At 38.8% G+C, this 17,803-nt stretch overlaps 1 protein-coding gene across 1 annotated transcript; it reads left to right on the top strand.

Annotated features, from left to right (window-relative positions):
• The first annotated feature begins 8,954 nt into the window (after positions 1-8,954).
• On the top strand, positions 8,955-12,116 carry LOC122134764. Its single transcript, XM_042711491.1, has 4 exons — positions 8,955-9,953; positions 10,471-10,626; positions 11,319-11,411; positions 11,829-12,116. Exons 1-4 carry the CDS (start codon positions 8,955-8,957, stop codon positions 12,114-12,116), a joined length of 1,536 nt encoding a protein of 511 aa, XP_042567425.1.
• The last annotated feature ends 5,687 nt before the right edge of the window (positions 12,117-17,803 follow it).

Genomic DNA, 17,803 nt, shown 5'->3' with positions numbered 1-17,803 from the left:
GGCATGGCTAGGATGGGAGGGGACCAAATAATATAATATTGCACTTTTTTATTGTCATTTGAGAGCGGGATTTGCGTCCAAGCACCTGAACAACATTCCATTAGGCACCATCCAAGCCACACCAGCACCAGAGCAGTTCCCTTATCCCCGATTCATCTGAATTTCCAAGATCGGAGTTGCAATAATTTTTCAGTCCGTTCCACAAAAAACAGAGGCGAAACGCCAAGGAAATAATAACGAACACGAAGGAAACTTGTGAAACTTTTTTTGCTACGCAGGGGGGGAGAACCCAGCATTTCAATCCTGCTGCACAAAAGTCAGATTGTGCAGAAGAATCATCTGTTTTCCTGTGGTCTTGTGCACGGTTGTTTGTGGGTCGTGAGCTGAGCACAAAACAAGGGGGGCCCCCTAGTTTAACGATCTGAAACCAATGTCAAAAGCGCGACAGCGCAATAACTTTGTGGGCGGTCTACGGCGCGAATATGCTTTGTCCCTTATTAACCCGCGGGAATAAATGGCTCTTTTGCGCCCAGGCTTAGCGGTACTGAAATCTGAATAAATGGCGTTGGTATGTACTGAAGTACTTCATTTATTCATAGGTTTTGGGTTTGGGCGTAACTGAATAAAACCATCAAGCGTACATCCACATTCCCTTTAAAAGCCGGTGCGGCAAGGCTCCATTATTGATGCTATAATATGGCGTATTTAACAGGCCGCACGCCATGAGCTGTTCACCACCGAGGAGACTGAATGTCTTGTAAGAGCAGTGGAAAGACAGAGAAGTTGTGTTGTATGGGGGATGGTAGAAACCCACCCAAAATAGCGTCGTTAAACAGGCCGTGGGCGGAAATAGCCACAATTGTTTCATCATCTGGCATCCCTAGGACGGGCGCACGAGTGCCAGTCAAGCGCTACAAATTACATCAGAATATGGGAAAGTCCAAGCTTGCCAACATCAATCGGCCGCCGTGTAACGGGAGTTGGATCTGCGGTCGACTCAGGACCGGACGGGCCAGCATTAGGAAATCGCTAGGGGCTTCCCCCTCATCCGATGAAAAGTGCGTTGAAGATTTGGGGGTTTGAAATCGGCACCCAACTCATAAAACGCAAGCAGCTCCACCCCAAGGTACACAAATTCCACGTACCAGTTTTCTTATGAAAAATCCTTTTCCATTGTATTTTTTTTTATCAATTACTGTTTTTGCTATTGATTTTTCTTTTTGACAAAATACAAAGAAATTTCACAAATAAATACTTTTGATGTTTGGACTCGTTCTCCCCTCTCTGATCCGAGTATGGTTATATTTTTTGCAATTTAGTATAACATTAGAACGAGATACCATTTGTTACCTCACTATAGCAACGTGCAGCAGTTCTCTGTCCAATAAGCTCTCCTCTCCCGTGCTGCTGCTGGGCATTTGGTTAAAGTGGCAGCGCACATGCAGGTTCCCCATCACGTTTCCCTTAAGTCCTCTAATATTTCCTCATCTAATCAACAACACAACTTGATTTATGGAATGTTTTTTAAAACACCACACTCCACAAAGACTGCTGCGAAACCTTTTTTGAGGACTTACTGTAAATTGCCTCCTGCTCATCCAACACCTGAGCGCATGTTTCAGTTGTGCCGAACGTTCGTTCAATGACAACCAGCTTGTTTGTGTGTGTTTTCTAAACCTGCATTCACGAATTGTATGCTGGATCAAATATGGTGTCATCAGCCATGTCTTTAACGGATACCCGTTGTCCCTAAACAGCACGCATCCAACGGGGGATTCCCTCAAAGATGGCAGGAATGGTAGAGTTTGCCAGTATGAATGATCGGGTCTCTGAGCCAGGATGATTCCCAAGACATGGTGATTTTACTATAACATTGCAAATGACTTGTTACGTACTGAAAGGTTCCCTGCAGTTGATGGATACATGCGATTTCTGCTGGGGCACTAGCTGCACATGGGTGCAGCCTATATACACCAAGGTCCCGGGAACCATAACTTCACCAAAATGCCTTCTTTGCTCTTTCCTGGTTGTCCCGGTGGACGGGGAATTTGATGTATCCCCAGCTGGCGGACTAGACCTGATGTAACTGCACTTTACAAAGCCGAACTTATGGCAGATTGTGAAATGCCTCCAATGGATCTAAGGGGTGCTGGAACGACCCAGATGCATAGAAATGCTGGCCGCTGTAACCGTTACTGCCCGGGGAGGCATGGGACATTGTGCATCAGTCCCCCAACTCATCTGCGCAGGAGATGGCAGATTTCTGTAACAGCCTGTCGGGTCAGGCGTCCGCTTTCTTATGCATTCCTCCTCCTGAGGGAGAGTATGTCTGTCTGGGCGGTATACCCTCTTCCCTCCGTCGTCTATCGTTGTCCCAAACATAATCCATCTCACTGTGCAACAGAAAATATGAGCAATCTCACCTTTACTGGTAAGTTGAAGACTAAGGGTTTTAATGTTACTTACATTATGGTAAGGTGAATTTCACGTCTATTCAGTTTTTTTCAGTTTTTGAGTCGTTTTTTTTTCCTGGTTCTTTGACGGACCACCACTTTGTCAGATTTCGCTGAGATCCGAAAGGTCTGCCACTATTGGCAAACAGGTCTGATCCCTTAATTTACTACAATTAGCCTGAATAATTTGTAAGCTAGATTTATGCCTATTTTTTCACATCTTGGCACACCACAATGATTTCCTTCATCTCATGTGTTTAATATTTTTTTTTAGTGTACAATCTATGAGTTGCAAAAATCTGTATTTCAGATACTAAGGGTGTATTCGGCACTCACAACGCCCTTAAAATAGCATATGACAACGCGGCAACGCTATACTTAACTGGTTTTTTTATGTCAGTGGGCGCAAAAAACGCAAAAAACCATGGAACCGCCTCCTTTGTTCGCTGAACAACGTGAATACTCTAGTTTAAGTCTGATGCAAAATAAAAATCACAAGTTGGAATGTCATCTTTCTCTGGGGCTCTAGGCTGTCTTCAGGTAAAGAATTAAACTAAAACAGGTATGCAACAGGATTAAGCAACTCAAATCGAAAAATTATTTTCTTCAAGAAACGCAAAATCTTACAGATTGTGAATTAAAAATTTGTAAAAAATAGATGGCCTGGTCAGGTGCACTAATACACTCATCATACAATAACTATGCAAGAGGCGTAATGGGGACGTATAATTTTGATTCATAGGTGAGCCTACCAGTTCCAAATGCTACAAATAAAAAAGACCCGGCTGGTAGATACGAATCGTCCAGGGTAAACATTCTCTCAATTAACATTCACTCTGAATTTTAGTGAGTGTGTATGGCCCAAATGAAAATAAACCAAAGTTTTTTGAAGATTCTGTTTCTTACAGTATCCACTCAGAATTTAGCAGTATGCAAGGACTCTAATAATTGGAGGAGACTTTGAACTGTACCTTGAATCAAGTATAGATACGTTCCAACTGCAGGCTCATATATCTCTAAAGCCCAAACTAGACATTTAATAAATCATATGAATATTTGATATGAACTTGGTGGAAGTGTGGAGGGAACTAAATCCTGAATAAAAATAGACACACGGTTTTTCCTGTCTACTCAGGTATACAAAAATCCGCTCCAGGTATAGATTACATTTTCTTGTCTCAAGGGCTATCCTACTTTTATCAAGGATCGAACCGAAAACAATGTCAGTATGATAGCATAGCATTTTCCGGCGGATCCGAGTGATCATGCAAAGGAGTCGCTATCTCACTGAATGTTTACAGGGAACACCTTACCCACAAACAGTTCCGTTGCGGTTTCAAGCAAGATGGCTACAGAATTTCAAACTTTGTTAATTTTATAGGAGAGATAAAAGAAATTGCGGTAGAATAATTTCTTTACTTTGATGGTTTGAATACAGATGTAAACTTGTACGGCCGCAATGAGATGGGAAGGATTTAAAGCATATAGTTCGAGGATTTTAAAATTCTTATCTATCGTTTTTGTAATAACGAGTACGAAGAATAAACAACAACAAAAACAATGGAAATCAAGTTGGATAAGCAAATTTAAACAATCTTTTGAATTAGACTTAAATGCTAGTGATGACCCAATACAAAACAAAGGGAATTGTTGCGTTTGAGAACTGAATATAATAAATTGTTTTCTGATGCAGCAGCTTTAAAAACTGATATATTTGGCATCCATTGGATTAGGAGATCAAGAGCATAGATTGCCCTATATGAATGATGATTTGATAGAACTTTTTTTTTTGACAAGGCTGTCCATCAGTGTCCCAAAACTTGATGCAACAAATAGAGCTAGTTTGGTCGATTTTCTGTTATGAAATAAATTATTCTAAATCCTCTAAGCAAATTCTATTTTGAATAGAGGGACGAGAGGCTAAATCCAGTCCATACAGACCCCGTTTGACAAGGCGTTCCAGCAGTGGTCCCCAATGCAAAAAAGAGGATTTTTGTGTATCTTTGGTGTTAAAATTACCCCAGACATTAAAACCATTGTACCAATGAAATTTTGATCAAACCATTTGATTAGTGAAGTAAGGGAGTGTTTAGATAAATAGGCAGTAATGCCCGTGTCAATGATTGGCAGAATAAACATGATCGAAATGAGCATATTACCAAAATTTTTATATCTGTTTCAGGCACTCCCTTTACCTCTCTCAAAACAATTTTTTGATGAATTAAACACTGTCCTTAATAGATTCATTTGGAATACTAAAAAACTAGACTAAGGCTTCGCCTGCTGTACCCTGCCATATGAGAGAGGGGGGTTACAACTCCCTAATTTTAAATTATATTACTGGTCTGCACAGCTGCGTCAGCCATATTCTACTTTGCAACTGAGACATCACCCCCAGCATGGATAAAAATTTAACAATTAGAAACAAAACTTAACTTGAATCTGTAAAAAAAACACAATTTATATTCTGCATGCCCCAAAAAAAAATGGGAAAAATGACAAAAAAAAAAAAAAAAACCCTTTTTAAAAAACACAATTGATATTTGGTATAGGGCTCATCAGTATATGGGAGGTATTCCTCCCATCTCTCCTTTTCGCCCGTTGGGGCAACACAGGTTTTAAGGCAGGAAGAGCTGATGGGGGTTTCAAAATCTGGGCAGATAAAGGTGTACAGAAGCTGGCAGACCTTTATAAGGATGGCAACTTCTTACATTTGAGCAGTTATGCCAAACATATAACATTCCAAAGAAACATTTCTATAAACACTTACAAATTAAACATTTCATTATGTCGAAATATAAACAGATTGAATCTGGACCAACACTGTCAAACCTAGAGAATATTATATTGCACAAATCTTGAAACGAGAGGTCATATTTTCTTTATTTTATCCAGCTTTACTAACACATGATGAGGAATCCACCGCTGATAAGCTGGATGCATGGAGGAGATCTGACATTCAAGAGGAGATACAGGTGGCAGACTGGGAAGCTGCATGTTTAAAAGCCCAAAAACAGTCAATTAGTACCAGGATGAAACTCCTCCAATATAAATGGTTGATGAGAACCTACATAACTATCCGTGAACCGTTGGTCACCTAATATCCCAGATAGCTGTAGTAAATGTTTAGATGGAAAGGGTACTCTTTTTCACTGTGTATGGGATTGTCCAAAATTACATCAGTATTGGAAGTCAGTCATGCAGACTCTGTCAGAGATTGCTGGAGTAAACATACCTGTTGAGGCAAAAATATGTGTGTTGGGTATAATATCAGAGAAACTGTGTTTTTAGCTCCAGACAAATAAAACTGATTGACTTTGGACTCCTGAAGGCCAGACGGTTAATATCTCTGTACTGGAGGAAAATGGATGTACCCTCAAATCATATGTGGGTGAAGGAGATGGCATCATGTATTGTATGGAACGACTCACTTGTATTGTTAGAGGAAGGGAGAAAATTGGAATCCTCACAGATGCCATTTTTCTCTAAGAAGGAATATAATTGTGAGGATACTACCTTTTCTAGTATCTTGGAAAGAAAAGGGAGATTCGAGATCGGTCTATAAATTAACTAGTTCTTTGGGGTGGACTAGCTGGAGTTTGTTTATTAAATGTGGACTAGCTGGAGTTTGTTTATTAAATGACATATCCTAATAACATGAGGAATTAATAATAGTCAGAAGAGGATCTATGACTTATTTAGTAATTGTTATTAGGATTTGTTATTAGGATATGTCCCCTGGAAGCACCTCTTTTATGATGATTTAACAAGTTTTATACAATTCTTCCTCTCCTATAGTAGAGAATGAGTGGAAATTGTTCCCCAGGGGGATCTATAGTGCACTGTCTGGTGTGATACTATAGCTGACGGCTGCATGGTTACAATTTTATCTCTAATAGTATCGATTTTAGAAGTAAAGTAGTTCATAAAGTCATTACTGCTGTGATGTTGGGAAATGTCAACACTTGTTGATGCTTTATTTTTCGTCAATTAAGCCACTGTATTGAATAAATACCTGGGGTTATGTTTGTTTTCTTTTAAAAGAGATGAAAAGTAATCAGATCTAGCAGTTTTGAATGCTTTTCTGTAGGATAGGTTACTTTCCTTCCAAGCAATACGAAATACCTCTAGTTTTGTTTTCCGCCAACTGCGCTCCATTTTCCGGGCTGCTCTCTTTAGGGTGCGAGTGTGCTCATTATACCACGGTGTCAGACTGTTGCATACCTTTTTAACAATGGAGTCAATGTGAAAGGTCCCACTTCAGGTCCTGAGAGATGGTGGTTCCCAGGAATCTGAATGACTCTGCAGCCACAGTGCTGTCTATGATGGTGAGTGAGGGAGTGCAGGGGGGGGTTCTCCTGAAGTCCACTATCATCTCCACTGTTTTGAGAGTGTTCAGCTCCAGGCTGTTAAGACTGCACCAGACAGCCAGCTGCTCAACCTCTTGTCTGTAAGCAGACTCATCACCGTCCTGGATGAGAACTTCAGGAGCTTGACAGAGGGGTCAATGAGAGCTGACCCTTCTCAGCCACTCCAGAAATGGATGCAATCTAGAAAAATGCTACTTACATATGTAAATGTGGCCCACTCCAGTGCGGCACATTTTTGTTCATTATGATTTTTTGGAAGAGGGGTCAATGAGAATAATGGAAACAGCCTTTTGGATTTTGTGATTCCGAGTGAAAGAGAGCTGTACGTGAGCCCAGTTTCGCTTTACATTAGGTTTTGGCTTGTTTCTAGCTATTCTGGGCTTGTCTGCATTTCCTGGCATAATAGGCTCAAGGTTTTATTAATAAACTGTTTGAACCATATGTTTTGGTTTGTAGCCTAAGCAAAAGCCTACTGCCCTTTGTCCAGATTCCCCTTAAGGATCCTTTGATAGCATCCTGACGGTTTTAAATGGGGAGAAAAGTTGCTTTATGGCTATCTGCTTTACTGATAGTTGTTTTTAATGTTGTTAATATTTGATTTATGGCTAGCAATTATAGTATTTATTAGGCCTTACCGAATTGGGCCTCCAATGTCACTAAATTATAGTAGCTACATCCACATTAAGTGTTTTAGATGTCCAAAAACCATGTTTAAACTATAGGCAAAGCTGACTGTAGCCTATTTGAACTTGATTCCACAAGTTTAAAGGAAGTCAACTCTTTCTTTCTATGAGGGATAGCCGCCGCTTAAAGTGCAGTTTACCAGGTTACGTTCATATTCTGGGCTATTGGCGCTTGTCTGTCTACTTTAACTTTACAATATGGTGTGTGTAATCCCGTGTACTGAATTTAGTCATCCAGTGTGTAACAAACATTCGTAGTCATGGGAAGGAGGAGGCGGGAACCGGCGAACATTCAAACAAAACTTTAATAATAAAATATACCTAAAAGAGCGCGACAGCCCCTACTCGTGGACGACTGTCGCACACAAACAGAACCAAAACACAAAATAAAGTCCGAGCCTGGTCCTCTATCGTCCAACACTGTCATCAGTCCCTCCTTCAGTTCTCCTTCGCGGGACTCATTACCGGTGAATGCCGCAGGTGCTCCACCGGCCTCGCTCCGTTCCCACGGCTCTCACACAGTGTTTTACATTAAGCGTTTTAGTATGTCCCAAAACCGTGCCGTAATAAGTATGCACTGACTATTTCTCCAAGTTCAAAACAAAACTCTATGAACCACTCCCTTGTGAACTTATGGAGCTGTATAAACCACTACAAGCTGTAAAGTAAACAGGAAGTGTTTGTCCACTCAGCTGGTTTTGCGAGAGAACGCAAAAGTTTTGCGAGGGAACGCAAATAATTTTGTGAGAGAACGCAAATGTTTTGCGAGGGAACACAAATAATTTTGCGAGGGAACACAAAAGTTTTGCGAGGGAACGCAAATATCTTTGCTAGAGAATGCAAATGTTTTGTGAGGGAACACAAATGTTTTGCAAGGGAACACAAATGTTTTGCGAGGGAACGCAAAGTTTCTTGAGAGAACGCAAAAGTTTTACGAGAGAACGCAAAAAAATACAAAATATATTTTTTCCTCCCAGCCCAAATTTTTTCACTCACTCTGATTTTTTTCCACCACAATGACCCTTTAGGGTCTCCGTAAAGATGATTTGATTTTCATTGTTAAAAAACTTAACTCATGGTACAGAGAGCACTATCGAGCTTATTAGTTACATCCAACAAGAGAGCTTGCAGCTGTTGGTTTGAAGGAGCTTGTTGACCAGTGTCCTTTGGCTGACTACAAAGTTGGATCCCTACGAATGGTGACTTTAAAAAGATTTGTACATGTGACAGGTAAACATTTTTAAAATTGTATGTGGAGGCTTTACTTTTCTAATTAATTGGTTAATCATATAATGTTGCAAAAGTGTGCTCAAATTCATAATACAATAACGAATTACATTTTATTATTACATAGGGCTATCATAAAAAATATGTTAATCGGGGAGAAAAGGAGGCATCTAGGCCTTTTGAGACAAAGTGAATTATTCTTAAAGAAACTTGAATTCAAGATGTCTGCAACTCTGAGAGTCATATTTGGAGTAGACGACGCATCAAAATTAATTCTGCCCAATGGAATACCCAATTCCATAGAGGACCTTAAAGGAGAGATTGAAAGACACTTCGGCCTGTCTGGAAATTTCAGGCTGCAGTATAGAGACATTGATTTCGACAATGAGTTTGTGAACTTAACAGAAACTTCAGAAATCAAAGACAAGAGCACAGTTAAAGTTATTAACTTGCCAGATGAGACAATCACACCCACACTCACTACTGTTCCGCAAGGGGAAGATGATTTTTTGCTGTCCTCAGTATCAGACACAGACATACTTTCCTCCGCTGAATATACATCTTCAGGTACTTCCCTTAGATCACAGCCATGGCCCACAAACTTTGAAATACGTCAGTTCAGTTATGAGGTACAGATTCAGTTAGAAAAGGCAAAACAATCCTTCTGCAGCAGTGGAACTCTTCTTACAACAAGTAACAAACTGAGGTCCGATATACTAGATGGTCTGGCATCAGAAATCATCAAATACAAAGTTTATCCTTCTAGTACAGAGCTTGATAATGTGGCTCAGGCTCTGATAACAAAGTATCCCCTTTTAAAGGAGAAAGGATCTGTCACTGGCTTTTATGGCTGGAAAATTAAATCAAAGTACAAAATGGCAAACTACCGCACCAGTCTAAGGAGCATTGGCTGCCCTGAGTTGAGCATCAACGCTGTAAAAGAAAAGCAAGGTGCCATGAGTCATGGACCTAACCAGGTTAAGAAGCCACGTAAAGCAGAAGTCAATTATTGTCCTGATTACCCTGCAGGCGAAACTAAAGAGAGCCTCGAGGAAGAAAGGAAAGCACTTATATTGGAGGTGAAAAAGAAGAACAACCAACAGCTAATCAAAAGTAAAATGGAAAGAACCTTTGCCTATAGAAGACAGGAAGTCGTTAAAGATATGCCCTTCATAGCAGAGTTCAAAAACAGATGGCCAGCCCTGTTTTCTGAGAGCCAGGTAAAGTATTATTCATCATCTGTATTTAATTTAAATACGTGGAATTAATGTCTAAATACTGTATTTGGGTATAAAACAAATGAGCACATATTTAATTGACAAAGGTTTGGAGGCAATGTGATAAGAATCCATGCATGTGGTTGTTCTACTCTATATTACAATGCACATTACACATACATCCATTTAAATTGGTTACAGATACATTAAACCACCAACTAAAAACATTTAGCCAAAAGCAAACTCATGTTCCCTCTACACCAGGGGTGTCACACTCAAGTTTCAGAGAGGGCCAAAATTAAGAAATGGTACTGAGTGCTAAACAGTCTCATAGTGCTGTCTTATTATTATTATGGACACGCCAGCTCCACTTTTGAGGCAAACTGGATATAATTGTACCACGGCCAGATGTAGCCCACAGAGTTTGAGTTTGACATGCCTGCTCTACACTATATGTGATCATTTTAAATATATTTGTTTTAACTTAAGAGACTCATAGTGAATTTGTGTTTTAATACAGGTAAATGCAGAATTCACCCTCATCACCACAGTCCCCCTGTTCTCAACCTTTATGTCCCGACTGGATCATTACTATAGCCAGCTATTGAGGGTATTCAAAAAGAAGGGGGGAACAGCAAGACGTGATATCGACGTAATCATTGCAGAAATGGACAAGGTATGTGTTTTGGGTGTATTGGGCTCCGACCCCTGGAGTTTTAACATTTACTCTAAACATAATTATGCTTTTTTTGTATTATGGTCTTTAACCTTTCTATGGAAAGATAAATTATTTGCAAATACAAATACTACACTATTTACAAATATGATTTGCTATCCACAAATGCAAAATTCTATGATTTGTACAAATAGATGTATTTCTGTAAATGTTTTTAATTTATAAAAAGGATACTTTATATTTTGTGCACATTCATCATGAAATGTCAGTTGTACATCAGCAACTCTGCTTGTGAAGTGTTGAATCTGCTTTTCTGAATTGCCTGATGCAATTTTTCATTCGTGCATTCAATTACGTTTATTTTAGTTCAAACTGAACAGTACTGCCTCCTTCAAGGTGTCAATGGTATAAGCTTGAGAAACACTTGAGCTATTTATGTAAAATGTGGCTCGCTAAACAGTGAAATTTTCTCAAAATGATGTCCTTAAAAGGAATGAGTGTGTATCAGGCAATTGACAAATGCAGATTCAACACCACAAGCTGAACTGCAGATTTACAGCTGACATTTCATGAAAATTGCACAAATCAATTAATTAAAAGCATGGTAGAATAAGGTCGTAATAGATTTGTCAATATGATAATGGCAGTTTCCTCAAATAAAATGTTCAAAATCAGTTGTTGGTTTCCCACAGAATCCCAGTGTTGAAGTACGACGAACATGCATCCTAAAGGTGTTGTGCGTCTACTTAAATGAAAAGCCTGACAGCCTTATTAAGGAGTACTGGGTAAGTCGCATTCTTTGTCAATCATAAACAAATTGATACAGAAAATATGTATTTTTTATATTTTAATTTCACAAACCTGTGAATTGAAATGTGTTGTAGGCTCAGAACATGCATGTTATGCTATATTGATTTTTGCCAATGTTGGCAATATATCAAATTTTCAAAAAAAAAATAATAATATGATGATTGATCAACCAAAAATATAATGGACAACAATTTCTACATTAATGTATAACATTTTGTAAAGTTAAGCCAAAGAAATAAAAATGTGTCTTATTTAAACACAGGCAAAATAATAAGCAAATATACTTCTTGGGAATGAGTATTGTGTTCTCTAATTGTAAACTTAACATCTTTTGGGTTTGTTTCTAGTGTCATAGATGCATAATTAATAATGGGTCTCTTTCTTTGTCATAGGCTACTGAGGATATTGGTATTGATGCAATGACGGAAATGGAGAGACTGGCTTTGGGTGTCTACATTGTTCGACATGATGGAGCAGATGCTTCAGATCCACCTGAGGATGTTGGTGTCGTCATTGAAGGCTGCACAGTGCTGCGAGATCTGAGAGAGGTTGCAAATGGGTGTGCAGTCCTGTTTGGCTTGATCTACTGTTTAAACTTGCTATCCCAAGGAGCTGCGATACACTTTCGAATTTCTTCAGAAAGTGTTTATGGAATTGGATGGGAACAAGCTCTCCACTAAAGTGCAGGTCCTCAAAAACAAACTGCATGAGTAAAATCACCTGCACCAGACAAGACTGGACCTGGCTTTGGACACTTTAATTGTGTTGACTGTTACTTTATTTTTGGACTGCTGCTAGACAAAATAAAGCTGTGATCAATGTGTTCAGATTTTTTTTTTTTTTTTTTGGAATTCATCCTTTTGATGGGAATTGAAACATGTGAAGTGCTAAAGTCTACTGAGGCCTCAATGTAAAAACAATTATTTGTTTTTTTTTTTTTATTTTGTTCTTGGCAGGAGTTTGGCTCTCAAAATTTCAACTAAAATGGAATGGTTAAATATATTAGGCTACTGCATATACATGATTATTTAGGCTCATTGTGTTTCTGACAGTTTAAAAAAAAGAAGGATAAATTACTGTATATCTCATTGTCCCAATGCCAATGATGTATTTTGTGATAAAATTTGATGAGACACATCAAATGAAATCTGACACATAGTGGACATGCAGTGCAACAATAATTTTTCCATTTATTTGAAAGTCATGTTAGTCCGAGTTGTCAAATTGTTTTTTTTTCCTTGAGAAAAGTTTATAGTTAAAGGAGTTTATTAAGCTTAAAAACAATAAGGATTTGCCTCTATTTTTATTGTGGCAGGCAATACATGTTAAACATTCTTGATGTTGTCAAAGTTCAGATTCACTTTTGGGACTATAAAGCTATAATGGGATTTAACATTATCAGATGGTGAAAGAGATTCACAAACAAGTTTTATATTTTTGAATTATTATTTATATTGGTCTATTTGCATTTTATATGTGGATTTATGTTGGTGTCTTCAATTGTATTTGTACGCTTTGTATTCGTATGTAAGTTTTGCTTACATATTTGTAATAATTTTATCAGTCATGATAATCCCAGATATAGTAATGTACCTTGAAGGTCAAAATTACTTTTTGACTTAATTATATTTAAAAACCAAAGGTGAATAAAGTTAATTAAAGTGACTTGAGTAGTTTTTTTTTTTAAAACCCAGCAAGTATAATCAACACAAATGGATAACATTAGCAAAGCTTATTTCTGTTTAATAAATTGAACTTAATCAGGTAATGTTAGTTCAAGCTATAGTCATTAAATAATCAAGACAATAATTTACATTTATTAAAAATAATTGTGTAATGTACCATTTAATTAACACCGTTATGAACGATTTACTTAAAACATTATGTTACAATTAATTGTATATTACCTTTTCCATTTAAGCAACTAAGTTTTGTGGGACCGGTTGACATAACTTTATTAATTAAATACAACATTTCATTTCTTAGAGTGTGTATGCCATAGTGATAACCTCCACAATCCAATTTGACAACCTGTGCATTGATACAGTGGTCCCTGTCCTTCCACCACCATTAAAATAAAAAAATATCTGTACTCCGTAGATGAACGGTAGACAAAATGTGATCCCCTGACTGGTCTGACTGTAGTGCTGACTGAAAAGCCACCAAATTGATCACTGTTGGGACAATCCTTGAAAATCCTTGACTGGACCCCCTGGCAACTGCCGCTGATGAGGTCGAAAACTTTGAGTGTCCTCAGGAGCACGGGGCCTCTGTAGAAGGCTCACATGGGTAAAAGGTTACAGTGCAAACAGGTCAGTGAGAGCCTCTCTCAAATGCTGAATTCCCAAGCTGGATGGACAAACATTGTGGCCGTTGTCAGGTTGAAGAATATAAGGGCACAGCTTACATATTAATGGGAATCCAGTAGCAATAGAACCGTGAGCCATGATCACCGCAATAACGGAGAAAAACTATGAGGTACAAAAGTAAACACTTAAACAGCTGGCCGTTGGATAGCACAGAGGAGCACAACGTATCAAGAAATCTGCCTAGAAAATAGAAGGTAACAGTCAACCTATCAGCATGGAAAAACACTAGCCACCAGATAGCACCACGAAGCACAAAGTGTTTCACAAAATGCTTATTTAAGTGATAAGGTATAAGACAACATCTGTTAACTGTAATTGAATATCATTTTAATATAATATAATTTTTTTACTTTATTACAATTTTATGTAGATGCAGTGGCATCGCTAGGAATTCTGGGCCCTTGCGCTGATTTAACTATGGGCCCCCAAAATGTTGGGATCACAAAATCCCATTCTGTTTGGGGGAGGGGTGGGGGTGTCACGATCGCAAAATTACATTTAGTGGGGGCCCCTCTCAACCCCTGGGCCCTCTATGGTCCAACATTCCACACTTTGTTTTTTCAGTTATTTAAGAGCATCATCCGGGTATTTAAAGTGCACTTTTTCTTTTTGGAATTTTCAGTGTGAACACACTACTCGCACTATTTATGCTACAAAACGTCATAGAATAATTCATCAGTACGCAATTTGGGACACACGCCATGAGACCATAGGGTGTCCCATTCGTCCTTTTGGCTTTCAGAAAGGTGCTCGCGAGCGCCCCGTTTATGGCCGTTTTGCACGCTTGATGAGTTTTCAGCCGAGCCTGCACTGAGGTGAGCTGCAACAGACTTCTACCCGAAAGTCAAAGAGGCATTTTGTCAAGAAAGTGTGGACTTAGAGGAAGACTGCGAGAGTATAAGGTGCCAATATAGGGTGGACAAGACCAATCAGAGTTGAAAAAGAAAATTTGATTTCTCACAATATGACCCCTTAAAGATTAAAAAAAAAAAAAATTTTAATGGAACAATCCTGTTCTTGTTCCATCCAATAAAACGAAGAAGAAGGATCGAGAGTGCATTGACTGAAATTTTTGCTTCTGTCTGAACATAGTAACAGTTAACTTTAGTAGTAACCCATGGCGCCGTAGGACCCTAACGGCTCTACTGAGCCAAAGACTATAGAATACCCAAGACGTGTCACTCCTATAGTTTTGAATGGGGGGAAATGGAATGCTCAATATGGCCGCTCTGTCAAAGAACCAATCGCAAATCTGTAAAGTCATCGCGTACCTCTAGCAGCTGCATTTAGAAGTCCCGGTTGTTATAAAAACAGTCACCATTCTGGAGACATCGGCTCAGGACTGCGCATGTGCATTGGCTGGTTTAGCCTGAAAAATAAGCTTTTTTCACTATATGAGCAAAAGAAACAACATTTATGAGACAGTTGTTGTCAGATTTCATTGGTGATTTCAAATCTGTTAGCAGGTGCCAAGTCGTGCTGAAAAACGAAATCTTCATCTCCATAAAGCTTTTCAGCAGATGGAAGCATGAAGTGCTCCAAAATCTCCTGATAGCTAGCTGCATTGACCCTGCCCTTGATAAAACACAGTGGACCAACACCAGCAGCTGACATGGCACCCCAGACCATCACTGACTGTGGGTACTTGACACTGGACTTCAGGCATTTTGGCATTTCCTTCTCCCCAGTCTTCCTCCAGAGTCTGGCACCTTGATTTCCGAATGACATGCAAAATTTGCTTTCATCCGTAAAAAGTACTTTGGACCACTGAGCAACAGTCCAGTGCTGCTTCTCTGTAGCCCAGGTCAGGCGCTTCTGCCGCTGTTTCTGGTTCAAAAGCACACGCCTGTGCACGGTGGCTCTGGATGTTTATACTTCAGACTCAGTCCACTGCTTCCACAGGTCCCCCAAGGTCTGGAATCGGTCCTTCTCCACAATCTTCCTCAGGGTCCCGTCACCTCTTCTCGTTGTGCAGCATTTTTTTGCCACACTTTTTCCTTCCCACAGACTTCCCACTGAGGTGCCTTGATACAGCACTCTGGGAACAGCCTATTCGTTCAGAAATTTCTTTCTGTGTCTTACCCTCTCGCTTGAGGGTGTCAATGATGGCCTTCTGGACAGCAGTCAGGTCGGCAGTCTTACCCATGATTGCGGTTTTGAGTAATGAACCAGGCTGGGAGTTTTTAAAAGCCTCAGGAATCTTTTGCAGGTGTTTAGAGTTAATTAGTTGATTCAGATGATTAGGTTAATAGCTCGTTTAGAGAACCTTTTCATGATATGCTAATTTTTTTTTTATAGGAATTTTGGGTTTTCATGAGCTGTATGCCAAAATCATCAGTATTAAAACAATAAAAGACCTGAAATATTTCAGTTGGTGTGCAATGAATCTAAAATATATGAAAGTTTAATTTTATCATTACATTATGGAAAATAATGAACTTTTATCACAATATGCTAATTTTTTGAGAAGGACCTGTATACCAGGGGTAGGCAACGTCGGTCCTGGAGTCCCGATGCCCTGCAGAATTTAGCTCCAACCCTGAAACAAAACCTATATTGTATGTGGAATTTTTAATTTTGTGTGAACTTGATTAGCTTGTTCAGGTGTGTTTGATTAGGGTTAGAGCTAAACTCTGCAGGACAGTGGCACTCCAGGACTGACGTTGCCTATCCCTGGTATATACAAACTATTTCATCTTTCAAGAATCTTAAAGCTTATACAAGAGTAAACTTGTTTCATTTTTTTAATTTATTTTGTTATAGCTTTTGTATTGTATTTTTTATTTATTTATTGTTATATACATGTATAAACAGTGCTTTGCTTGTAAAAAAAAAAAAAAAAAAGGCTGCAGGCTAGACAGAAGTGCGCATTGAGGGCACGCTCGCGAGCACCCTTCTTAAAGCCAAAATGACAAATGGGACACCCTACGAGAAGTTAAACCATCTGCTGTAGTAATTTGCTCAGATTCGTTTTCAGTTCTTACTAGTTTAATAAGAGGAAAATCAGATTCAAGACAAGATATATTAATAGAAATTTTACAAAATCTGTATAGATTTTGCCAATTGAGACTTTTAGCAGTATTTTTATGGGTGCCGTCTCATGTTGGTGTGGAGGGTAACGAGGATGTGGACAAGATAGCCAAACAGGCCCTTAAACATAATGTTATTGATTTAGAAATACCTTTGGGTAAATCTGAAATGAAAGGCTTAATTAAAACAGCTATTAAAAATATGTGGCAGGAGAGGTGGGATAAAGGAAATAAAGGTCGTCATCTGTATAATATACAAAAACAAGTTGGTTTAGTTAGAATCAGTTATGGCAACAGAAAGGAAGATACACTAATTTCTCGTCTGAGAATTGGTCATTCTGCCCTCAACAAATCACTTCAAATGATAGGGAAACATGGTTCTGGTCAGTGCAATAAATGTGGACTTCCAGGAACTGTAGAGCATGTAATAATCAATTGTATGGCATATGAAAGGGAAAAAAATCAATTAAATGATTAAATGATTTAATTTCTGTTGGCATAAATTCTTTAACTTTGCAGAATATACTTAACAGGTCTTTCAAAGGATATGAAGGCCCGTTGGGTTGGCCTGGTTTGTATTTTTTTTTTTTGTATATTTTTTTTGAAAGCAACAAAGTTATATAGGTAGGGTAGGTTGTAATAATAATATTTTTATTTATTTTTTGCTCCATCCCAGTAGGTGGCGGAATATGCACCAAAGCTGGTTTGCCAAGAAGAAGATCGTCAAAGAAGAAGAAGAAGGACACCCTTCGGTCTCGTCGTGGACTTAACGGACACGCGCACGCAGCGGCCATTGTAAGTCCGCAAGACCGCAAATGCACTTAAAGTGTGCCATTTGGGACAGGGCCTTTGATTTCTCACAATATGACCCCTTAAAACCATAGAATGAATAAAAACAGCTAAAAACCAAAAACACACAAAAATAAAAAAAGGAACGATCCTGTTCCTGTTCCGTCCAATAATTAAACC

Source organism: Cyprinus carpio, chromosome A21 (genome assembly GCF_018340385.1).
Source record: "Cyprinus carpio isolate SPL01 chromosome A21, ASM1834038v1, whole genome shotgun sequence".
Classification (NCBI taxonomy): domain Eukaryota; kingdom Metazoa; phylum Chordata; class Actinopteri; order Cypriniformes; family Cyprinidae; genus Cyprinus; species Cyprinus carpio.
Note: the sequence above shows the minus strand (reverse complement) of the source record. Positions and strands in the feature narration are given on the sequence as shown.